Source organism: Ovis canadensis, chromosome 24 (assembly GCF_042477335.2).
Source record: "Ovis canadensis isolate MfBH-ARS-UI-01 breed Bighorn chromosome 24, ARS-UI_OviCan_v2, whole genome shotgun sequence".
NCBI lineage: Eukaryota > Metazoa > Chordata > Mammalia > Artiodactyla > Bovidae > Ovis > Ovis canadensis.
The window spans coordinates 42,616,875-42,628,970 of NC_091268.1; the positions used below are offsets into that span (position 1 = coordinate 42,616,875).

A 12,096-nucleotide genomic window follows, 5' to 3' on the forward strand; every position below is an offset into this window, starting at 1 on the left:
CTTGAAAAATGGGAAATGTTTGACAAAACAAGGTGACCGCTTGGCAGAGTTGCCCTGTAAGCAGGACAGCTCACTCCATGGACCACTCGTGCCTCCGAGGCCGAGCCTGTTATATTTAAAGGGACCTCTGAGGCCCTGCGTGCACTGGCCTCTGCTTACCTCTGTAGCTCATCTGCTCCTGCCCTCCCCTCTCAGCCTCGTATTTCTCAAAGGCACCATATTTAGGCTGACCAACTAGGACCCTTTTGAAAGTGAAGTGTGTTCGTTGCTCAGTTGTGTCTGACTCTTTGCAACCCCATGGACTGTAGTCCAACAGGCTCCTCTGTCCAAGGAATTCTCCAGGCAAGGATACTGGAGTGTGTTGTCATTCCCCTCTCCAGGGTATCTTTCCAAACCAGGGATTGAACTCAGATCTCCTGCATTGCAGGCAGATTCTTTACTATCTGAGTTACCAGGGAAGACTTGAAAGGGAATGTGATTAGTAATTACATTGGGATTGAGGCCGCAACATGATCTACTGGGACAGATCAGCATGTATCTGTGTTCCCCCATACTCTCTCTCAGTCCCAGTCTTTGCCCACACGGCACGAGACTCACTTTCTTAGGACAAGATCTGGAACCTGGAACAAACAATTGCTAAATATATGTGTTGAGTGAATGAACGAATAGGCCTGGATTACCCAGCTTCCTGTTCTCAAGCTCTCTACCAGGAGACAGAGCTCTCAAAAAATCTGTTCCCCAGACTTTCCTGGTGGTCCAGTGGTTAAGTGGCCTGTCAATGCAGGGGACACGGGTTCCACCCCTGCTGCAGGAAGATTCCACATGCTGCAGGGCAACTAAGCCTGTGTGCCACAACTGCTGAAGCCTGTGTGCCGTGCCAACAAGAGAAGCCACAGAAATGAGAAGCCCGCGCACTGCAACTACGGAGTTGCCCTGGCTCACCGCAAACAGAGGAAGTCTGCGTGCAGCAATGAAGACACAAAGCAGCCAAAAGTAAGTAAAACCTGTTTTCCTGCATTCTAATACATTTCTTCAGGCTCATATAGTACCTGACTATATGCGCGTGCGTGTGTGCTTAGCTGCTCAGTCGCGACCCCATGGACTGTAGCCCACCAGGCTCCTCTGTCCATGGGAATCTCCAGGCAAGAAAACTGGAGTGGGTTGCCACTCCCTTCTCCAGGAGATCTTCCCCAGCAAGGATCAAACTCAGTTGTCCTGCATTGCAGGCGGATTCTTGACCACCTGAGCCACGAGGGAAACCCTACTATATGTGGCCACTTCACATTTCCGAAACAGAGAGACTGAATTCACAAATGGACAGTGGGTAGACACAGAACTCTGACCCCACAGTCTGTAGCAACCGGCTTAAAAAACTCACCCATCATCTAGAGGGACCAGTTCAGGAAGCCAGCCTGTTACCTGTCCATCAGACTAGACAGTCATGCCATCTCACCTCTGTGGGCTGCAGCCATGGCTGGGAACTGAGGGCTGACCGTGGAGCATCTAGATGGGAGTTGCAATGGTCTCTTGAAGAGAAATTCAGGAGATAAGGCTTATCACCGACACTTCAGACCCAACCCCTCTTACTCAGACCACCTCATTTCTGCTCTTTCTTGTTTCCCAATGGCAGGTTTTCATTCCCCCCCGCTTTTTTTCCCCACAGAATTTTGCTATAAATGAAATATGAAGATTTTGTTTTTATTCCAGCAAAATCTCTTGTCAGCTGTGAAAGTTTGAGCAAAGACAATCCTTTTGCTTTCTGTTTTGTTTTGTTTTGTTTTTTGCCAATGCACGAGTGCCCAGCTTCTTCCTCTTTCTTCACTCATCCTTATCTTTCTGGCACTTTCCTCCTCCACCACGTGCGTGTTTGCTGTGTCCCCTAACATCCTTCTATTCCTCCACTTAATTGCGGTAGCCTTAACTCAGCCTAAACATATCACTGTTTTATCCCAAGTTTGCCCCCAAATTCAGGTTAGTCTGCTTCCTGGAAAGGCTGCTTCTGGCTTGTTCAGAGGCAGCTTTCTGATTTTTCCAATTACTGGACAGGCCTCAGGGGGATCTGGGCTGAGCACTCGGTCCATGAACTTCAAATCTGTGCAGATGCCCCTGGTGTGCACCCTCCCACCCGCCCACCCATCCATGGGCAAATTGCCTGCCTTTCCATTACTCATCCATCCACACACCCAACAGTAGGGCCTCCTCCAGTTCTGATGCGCATCCTTGGCGAGACAGGGAGAAAGAGCATCTTCTCTCAGTTCCCAGCCAGAGGGCATCACCTTTGATTCTCCACAAAGGAAGACAGACTGGGAACCCTCCCCTCCCCATCAGCTAATAGCAACTGCAGCATCAGAGGGAAGCAGTGCTATTTTCCTCTCATATAACTGAGCTGCAGCAGTGACTAGGGTTAGGGTTAGGGTTTGGGTGAGGATGAGAGTGAGTGAATGAGCGAAAGTCGCTCAGTCATGTCCGACTCTTTGCCACCCAATGGACTATACAGTCCATGGAATTCTCCAGGCCAGAATACTGGAGTGGGTAACCTTTCCCTTCTCTAGGGGATCTTCCGAACCCAGAGATCGAACCCAGGTCCCCTGCATTGCAAGCAGATTCTTTACCAGCTGAGCCACAAGGGAAGCCTAGAAGGGGAACTGCTACAGATTCTTTTCAAGGGAACTCATTCCCTTTTCCCTTGCTGAGAATCAGTGCTGCCGCTTCTTCTTTTTAATGATTTTTTTTTAATGTGGACCATTTTTTTAAAGTTTTTGTTGAATTTGTTATAATATTGTTCTGTTTTGGTTTTTTGGCTACCAAGCATGTAGGATCTCAGCCCCCTGGCCAGTGATTGGACCCACACCCTCTGCACTGGAAGGTGAGGGGTTAAACACTGGAATGCTAGGCAAGGCCCAGCACTACCTTTCTTTAACTTCATGCATGCATCAGATATTGATGGGGTACTTCCTGGAAGAGCACAATCCCTTCATTGAAGAGGTCTAAAGTCCCCATTTCAGTCCCTGGCACATCAAATTATTCCTTTTTTTGATCTAAGCTTCTTCTTCTGAGAAGCAGAATTAACCACTTTCTCCAGGTCACTCTGAAGTCTAGCAAAACTTCTATTTGAATGCATCAGACTACTATCTCCCCTGTAGGGTATGATCTCTTTGAAGGCTGGCTCCCTTTCCTGTGTGTTTTGCTTCCCCAGCAGCCGGCCTGCAGCCTGAATCACATGAGCAGCTCTGATGTATGGGATGAATGGCTGAGTGAAACAATGCTACCTAGGCTGGAGGTCGGGGAGAGAGAAGGGAAGTGACATTATCAGCAATGTGGGGAAACCTTCAGCATCCTGAAACCTGTCTTCACCTTGTACTAGCTGGGCAAACACTAGCAAATGACTCAGCTTCTCTCTGCCTCACTTCTGCATCTGTGAAATGGAGTAATAGCAGCCCCGTTCACTTTGGACTGCTGTGAAGATTCAGTGAACTAATAGATGGAAAGTGCTCAGTGGTATAAATAATCCACTGGAAAACTGCACAGAAGACCTAAGTAGACATTTTCCTGAAAGAGATATATAAATGGAATACTGGCATGTGGAAAGATAGTCAACATCACTAATAATCAGAAAATGCAAATCAAACCCACAGTGAGATTTCACTTTCCACTTGTCAGAATGGCTACTACTAAAAAGACAACAATTAAGTGGTGAGGAGGATGTGGAGAAAAGGGAGCTTCATGCAGTGTTTTTGCTCTTATTGTGGGTGGTGGGAAGGTATATTGACACCTGGAAAACACTATGGAGGTTCCTCAGAAAATTAAAAACAGAACTACTAGGTGATCCAGAAATTTCACTTCTGGGTATTTATCTCAAGAAAACAAAAACACTAATTAAAAAAAAAAAAAAGCATCCCTACTTTCACTGAAGCATTATCTACAGTAGTCAAGATACAGAAACAATCTGTGTCCACCAACAGATTTATGGATAAAGAAGTGGCATATATATATGTATATAATGCCAGTGGCCTGCTGCTGCTGCTGCTGCTGCTGCTGCTGCTGCTGCTGCTAAGTCACTTCCGTCGTGTCCGACTCTGTGTGACCGCATAGACGGCAGCCCACCTGGCTCCCCCATCCCTGGGATTCTCCAGGCAAGAACACTGGAGTGGGTTGCCATTTCCTTCTCCAATGCATGAAAGTGAAAAGTGAAAGTGAAGTCGCTCAGTCGTGTCCGACTCTTAGCTACCCCATGGACTGCAGCCCATCAGGCTCCTCCGTCCATTGGATTTTCCAGGCAAGAGTACTGGGGTGGGGTGCCATTGCCTTCCCTGCAATGGAATGCTACTTAGCCATAAAAATAATGAAATATTGTCATTTGTGACAACACCAGTGGACCTAGAAGGTATTATGTTAAGTGAAATAAGTCAAAGACAAAAACTTGGTGATTTCACTTGTATGTGGAATCTAAAAAACAAACGAACAAGCGTAACTAAACAGTAACAGAGTCCTAAACACAGAGGACAAACAGGTGGTTGGCAGAGGGGAAGGAAATGGGAGAGAGAGAAATAGGTGAGAAAGATTAAGAGGTGTGAGCTTCCAGTTGCAAACTAACCGAGTCATGGGTGTAAAATGTACAGTGCGGGTGGTATAATCAATAACCTTGTAATATCTTCTTATGGTGACAGATGACAACTAGACTTATCATGGTGATTATTTTGATGTATAGAAATATCAGATCATTATGTTTTGTTCCAGGCAGGATAGTATTATAGGTCAATTACACTTCCAAAAAGAAACAGATAAACTCAGAAAAAGAGATCAGATTTGTGGCTACTACTAGAGGCAGGGAGTAGGGGCTGGGGAATCAGATGAAGGTAGTCAAAAGGTACAAACTTTCACATAAGTATTATGGGATTTTATTTTTTGGTCCTGCAGCAGGGCATATGAGATCTTAGTTCCCCAACCAGGGATTGAGCCCGTGACGCCTGCATTGGAACTGTGGAGTCTTAACCACTGGACCCAGTCTTAGGGATGTAACGTACAATGTGATAAATATAATGAACACTGCTGTATGTTATCAATGAAAATTACTGAGAGTAAATCCTAAGAGTTCTCACTACAAGGAAAAAATTTTTTCTACATCTTTAATGATGTACGTACATGAGATGATAGATGTTCACTAAGCCTCTTATGGTCACCATTTCATGACGTACAGTAGTCAAATCATTACACTGTATGTCTTAAACTCACACAGTGCTATGGGTCAATTATATTTCAATAAAACTGGGAAAAAAAGTTCAGTTCAGTTCAGCCGCTCAGTCATGTCCGACTCTTAGCGATCCCATGAATTGCCAGGCCTCCCTGTCCATCACCCACTCCCAGAGTTCACTCAGACTCACGTCCATCGAGTCAGTGATGCCATCCAGCCATCTCATCCTCTGTCGTCCCCTTCTTCTCCTGCTCCCAATCCCTCCCAGCATCAGAGTCATCAGAGTCTTTTCCAATGAGGTGGCCAAAGTACTGGAGTTTCAGCTTTAGCATCATTCCCTCCAAAGAAATCCCAGGGCTGATCTCCTTCAGAATCGACTGGTTGGATCTCCTTGCAGTCCAAGGGACTCTCAAGAGTCTTCTCCAACACCACAGTTCAAAAGCATCAATTCTTCAGCGCTTAGCCTTCTTCACAGTCCAACTCTCACATCCATACATGACCACTTGAAAATCCATAGCCTTGACTAGACGGACCTTTGTTGGCAAAGTAATGTCTCTGCTTTTGAATATGGTATCTAGGTTGGTCATAACTTTTCTTCCAAGGAGTGAGCATCTTTTAATTTCATGGCTGCAATCACCATCTGCGGTGATTTTGGAGCCCCCCAAAAATAAAGTCTGACACTGTTTCCACTCTTTCCCCATCTATTTCCCATGAAGTGATGAGACCAGATGCCATGACCTTTGTTTTCTGAATGTTGAGCTTTAAACCAACTTTTTCACTCTCCACTTTCACTTTCATCAAGAGGCTTTTTAGTTCCTCTTCACTTTCTGCCATAAGGGTGGTGTCATCTGCATATCTGAGGTTATTGATATTTCTCCTGGCAATCGATTCCAGCTTGTGCTCCTTCCAGCCCAGCGTTTCTCATGATGTACTCTGCCTATAAGTTAAATAAGCAGGGTGACAATATACAGCCTTGACGTACTCCTTTTCCTATTTGGACCCAGTCTGTTGTTCCATGTCCAGTTCACACTGATAGAAATGTTAGGATTATCAGAGTTCCTTTGTTCTGCCATCAAGATGTTATTACCTGGGACTCCCCTGGTGGTTCAGTGGTTAAGAATCCACCTGCCAAAGCAGGGCACACGGGTTCTATCCCTGGTCCAGGGAGCTCCTACATGCCGTGGAGCAACTAAGCTTGTGCACCACAACTACTGAGTCCACACTGCAGAGCCTGAGCTCCGCAACAGAGAAGCCACACAATGAGAAGTCTGTGTACCACAAGGAAGGGCAGACCCCATTCACCGCAACTAGAGAAAGCCCAAGCACAGCAACGGAGACCCAGCGCAACCAAGATGTTACTACCCTATGCCTGCTTCTCTCTTCTACGTCCCACGCTTTGCAGGCATTGGCTAAAATCCTCCATTGATCCAAATCTTCCATCACACTGGAACTCCATGCCCAGGGATCCAGGAGTGTAGGGAGAACCAGAGGCTTTTGAAGAGAAGCATCTTCCTGACGGGGCTTCCTAGTTGGCGCTAGTGGTGAATCCGCCTGCTAATACAGAAGACGTGGGTTTGATCCCTGGGTTGGGAAGTCCCCTAGAGTAGGAAGTGGCAACCCACTCCAGTATTCTTGCCTGGAAAATTCCACAGAGGAGCCTGTTGGGCTTATAGTCTATGGGGTCACAAAGAGTTGGACACGGCTGAGCAATTGAGCATATGTACACACAAACACACCTTCCTGAGTAGCTACGTGCCTGTGTGTGTTTCCACACGACAGAATTCAAATAAATTCTGTTCTGAGAAAACTCAGGGGTGAGGTAGACAGGTGTTCTTTTGTAGACAGAGAAGTGAGATGGATTGTTTGCAGCAAGAGGAAAGATTGAAACTATGGAAAATCCGGTCAAACCCTGTGGGCGAGCATAGGGTAGAAACACATGAGAAATCTGAGGGTTTCTGCCCACTACATTTCTGTTCTCTTATTTCCATGGGGAAAAAAAAAAAAACTCAGGAGACAGACTGCAGATTATTCAGTTCCACTTAGCTCGGACAAATCAGACCTGAATTAAAACAGCTTTTGTCCTGGTTTCTCTAACCCACTCCCCACAACCACCTCCATCCCCCGCCCATACATGATAGATCAGATGCAGCCTCTCCTACCCTACCATACTTCTGGAATCTTCTTCAGCCCCTCTGAGCTCAGAGACAGAGCAGAAACTTATGGAGTCAGAAATGTCAGCAGTGGGAAGGCTGGCTATTCTTCAAACCTCCCCAGACCACCCCTCTGCCCTTGACTGCCTGCCCTAAGTTTGACCAGGACTCTGAACACCCTGGGGGAGCCAAGTGGACAAAGCTGGATGTGACTGACTGCACTGAAGAGATGAGCAACTGGGCTGCCCACCCCTTCCTTGCTTATATCATCCCCTTTATGGTCATCCTTTTTTCTGGAAATGTCAAAGTCATGAATCATTGAAATGGGGCTTTGAGTTTTAGACACCCTAAGGTCTTGGCTGGAGTCTCATAGCCCTCATCTGTAAAATGGGTGGGTTGAATTAAAGATGCATTCTGTCCTACAGTTTTATGATCCAAGTCTTCCTTACCAAAGGCAAGGTACCTTATCTTGGCTCTTCTCTGAAGCATCATGGAAGTATGTGAGCAGAGTGAGAGAGGGGATGGAGTCTTACTGGTCCAGGATTCTTATCTTATCCATCCTCACCTGTCCAGGGTGAAATCCATGTCTAAGGAAAGAGAGGGACAGTAAGGTCAGGTTCAAGAGTGAGGTAAGAAATGAGAAGTCTCTGAATCTGGCTACAGAGGCTGTTGGTGACCCTGGAGTGAGTGGTCCCAGGGCAGTGGGAGAGGGACTCACTTACCTCACTTCAAAGAGGCCAGCCTTCTTTGAAGGCTGGTGGCCTCTGTCCATAACACTAGCCCGGAGTCTCCCAGACTTCTGGTTTGAGTCATTTCGGGTTGTCTTTTATCATCTTCAGGATCTGGGCCACTTCTCTTTTCTCTTTGTTGGGTTTTTCTGCCACCATTTCCTTCTTGGAATTGAACCCCCGCACCCTTGCTCGCTTGCTCTCAAATTTCGTTCATGGCAAAAAATTCCAGGGGGCTTCCCTGGTGGCTCAGTGGTAAAGAATCCATGTGCCAATGCAGGAGACTCAGGTTCAGTCCCTAGGTAGGGAAGACCCCTTGGAGAAGGAAACGGCTACTCTCTCCAATATTCTTGCCTGGGAAATCCCATGGACAGAGGAGCCTGGCGGGCTACAGTCCGTGGGGTTGCAAGAGTCAGACACGACTAAGTGAATAAATGACAACAACCCTCACTCACTCACTCTCAAATTTTCTTCATCGCCAAGAATTCCAGGGCCCTTCTCCAGCCATATTTTGTCTGAGGTCTCCCCAGGGCTGCTCCTCTCTCTGGGTGATATTGCTGCCCCCGGTCCCTCCCCCTTGCCCTGGGACCACTCACTGCAGGGTCACCAACAGCCTCTGTAGCCAGATTCAGAGACTTCTCATTTCTCACCTCGCTCGTGTCCCTTGACGGCAGCCTGCGAAGTTGTTCACACTCCTCCTCTCCAGGCTGCTTTTTCGCTGTGTCCCTCTCTCTCTCTCTCTTTTCTGAAGATTTTGTTAACGTGGACCATTTTAAAAGTCTTCGTTGAATTTGCTACAATATTATTTCTGTTTTATTTTGTAAGATTTGTTTATTTATTTATTCATTGGCTGTGCTTGGTCTTCGTTGCTGAGCGGGCTTTTCTCTAGCTGCGGTGCAGGCGCTTCTCGGGGTGGTGGCTTCTCTTTTGGTGGATCACGGGCTCTGGAGCATGCGCGCTCAGTAGCTCAGTAGTTGTGGCACATGGGCTTGAGTAGCTGTGGCCCAAGGGGCTTAGGTGCCCCACGGCATGATCTTCCCGGACCAGGGATCGAACCTGTTGTCCCCTGCATTGGCAGGATTCTTAAACATTGGACCACCAGGAAAGTCCTATTTCTGTTGTTCACATTCTGATCTTTTGGCTGCAAGACATGTGGCATCTTAGCTCCCTGATCAGGGACTGAATCTGCACACCCTCCGTTAAACACTGGACTTCCAGGGAAGTCCCTCTTCTCCTTTTTGGACACTTTCCTTCCCAACCTTCTTCAGCTCCTTGTGGCCATCAAGGATGTTTTCCTGGGACCCAGGCCAGGCCCATTTTTCTCCTTCATTTTCACTCCCATCAGGATCTCACCCAGCACTTCTGCTGATGGTTCCAGAACTCGTTTCCAGCCCAGGCTTTTCTCCCAGATCCAGGCCCACACACCCTTCATGATGTGGCGGCTTCTCCACTTGGGAAGCCTGCTTACCTAACACAGTAATCATCATAGCATAGTAAGCTAAGGCTTCCCTGGGGGCGCTAGTGGTAAAGAGCCCGCCTGTCAATGCAGGAGACCTAAGAGAAGCAGGTTTAATCCCTGGATTGAGAAGATCCCCTGGAGGAGGGCATGGCAACCCACTCCAGTATTCTCACCTGGAGACTCCCCATGGACAGAGGAGCCTGGCAGGCTACAGTCTATTGGGTTGCAAAGAGTCGGACACAACTGAAGTGACTTATCACTCATGCAACAGTAAGTTGCTGCTGCTAAGTCGCTTCAGTCATGTCTGACTCTGTGTGACCCCAGAGACGGCAGCCCACCAGGCTCCCCTGTCCCTGGGATTCTCCAGGCAAGAGTACTGGAGTGGGGTGCCATTGCCTTCTCCGAACAGTAAGTTAACCATCAATAATAAAAGTTCACAAATACTCTTCTGAGCATTTTCACACTTACTAACTCAACTGCCCCAACAACAATAGGAAGTGTGTATTTTTATTATCACCTCGTTTTGCAGAGGAGGAAATGGTCAGAGAGAGGTCAGAAGAACCTAAACTTCTTTCAACTTAAAAAATTTTTATTTTTTTTTAGTTTGTATTTTTATCAAAGTTATTCATAGGCACAGTCAAATTGTTTCACAAGCTTTGCTATGAAAAATAGCTGTTCTTTATCCTTCCCCTCCACACCTTCCTCTCTGGGAGTAGTCATTTTCAATGAAAGAGGCCAAACTTTTATTTTTAAATTTTAATTTGTTTTTATGATTTTCAAAAATGTATTGGCATATAGCTGACTGACAGTGTTGTTCTAGTTTCGGCTGTACAGCAATGTGAATCAGTTATACATATATCTACTCTTTAAAAGATTCTTTTCCCACATAGGTCATTACAGAGTATTGAGAAGAGTTCCCTGTGCTAAACAGTAGGCCCTTATTAGTTATCTATTTTATATACGGTAGTGTGTATATGTCCATCCTAGACTCCCAGTTTATCCCTCCCCACCCCTTCCTTTACCCTTGGTAACCCTAAGTTTGTTTTCTACATCTGAGACTCTATTTCTGTTTTGCAATTAAGTTCCTTTGTACCTTTTTTTTTTTTGGATTCCATTATATGAGTGATAGCACATGATACTTGCTTTCCTCTGTCTGACTTCTTTCATTCAGTCTGACCATCTCTAGGTCCATTCATGTTGCTGCAAATGACATTTCCTTCTTTTTTATAAACCCAAACTCTTAGAACAACATATTTTGGTTCCCTTAACACGGAAGTTGGCTGCACCCCCCACCCCTCCCCCTCCAGCTCAGGGACTGTCATCAGCGTCCACGCCTTACGGACCAGTCAGCCTTCAGTTCGTCCCCACGGCCACCAGCTCACCCAGAAGCCCTCATCACCTCTCTCCTGACCAACCCGTCTTCAACCAGCTCCCAAGGAATCCATGCCCCACACAGCCCCTTTTTCTAGTTTTCTAAAGCTCAAATTTGAAGATCTCAGTCTTTGCAATTTGCTTCTATGCCTTCCTCTGTCCTCAAGATAAAAAACTGACAGGCCTTAAGGGGGCTTTCCAGGCTTGAGGCCTGCTTCCGCTTCCCCCACCTCCCCGACTGACCACATCTTTTGCCACTTCCCACCTCCTACTCTCTGGTTTCTACCACTGATGTCCTAAGAAGGCCTCTTATCTTGTGTCTCTTCTACATTTGGCCACTCCTTCTGAAATATGCTCCCTTCTGTTTAAGTTGCTTGCAAGACTCAGATCAAGTGTCACCTCTTCCAGGAAGTTTTCCTGAAACTTCACACCCTTCCAATCTGAATATGATACTTTGTGACCAATAAGTATCTTCTCCTCTCATAGCAATGTCTTGGCTGTTTACATGTTTGCCTTCTCCACTGACACCAAAGCTGGGGCCTTGTGGCTTGTGTTTTCCCATTCTGCTGAGAGATGGCTCGCACAATCAGCCTCAAATTCGATTTGTTGACTAAGTGATAAACAAATGATGAATGAATACCCACTCTGCCTTCCTCCTAGGGTCCAGGGGCTTGAATCCTGGGCCCAGAGGTTTCTAGGTCCAAAGTGGAAGATTCTTCCCAGAGCCTCTCTTAGGGGTCTAAAGACACCCTGGCATCTACCCTTTCCCATCCCCTGGTTCACTGACATTTCAAGGTCAGGGGGTAACTTTCTTCTGTACAATAAGGGAACATGGGAGAGGTGGGGTGGGGCAGGAGATTTGCATCCACCCCAGCCTAGGTTGCAGAGACAAGAGAAGCGAGTCATATCATCTCTGCTTAGAAAGACTCCTGGACACAGTGTGTGTGGGCTGCCTGAACCTTTCTCTGCTTATTTCAGTTGTATTCTCCACCCCCAACCTCTGAGTCACGCTGACGACTTCCCTCTCTACGTCTGGCCTCCTGAGCCTCTCTCTGCTCACTGGCTTCCTTGGCATTTTGGTCCAGCTCTTCCCTTTGGGGCTCAAGTGCTCTGATGCCTATGTCTGACCTTCTTATCATGACGGTGACCCAGGTTTTTCTCTTCCTGTTGATGGGTAAGCCAAGGGTCATGATGGGG

General features: G+C 46.8%; 1 protein-coding gene across 2 annotated transcripts in view; it reads left to right on the forward strand.

Annotated features, from left to right (window-relative positions):
• The first annotated feature begins 349 nt into the window (after window positions 1–349).
• Window positions 350–12,096, forward strand: part of ITGAX (integrin subunit alpha X) — a 30,376-nt gene continuing 18,629 nt past the window's right edge. Inside the window, exon 1 of one of the 2 annotated variants that reach the window (XM_069570686.1) lies at window positions 350–993. Coding sequence is in view for 1 of the 2 variants with exons in the window: in XM_069570685.1 (XP_069426786.1) it covers window positions 12,013–12,073 (61 nt within the window). In the remaining variant the exon portion in view is untranslated. Of the gene's footprint in view, window positions 994–11,803; window positions 12,074–12,096 lie in introns of those variants that run through there. The other variant, XM_069570685.1, reaches the window with a different exon arrangement.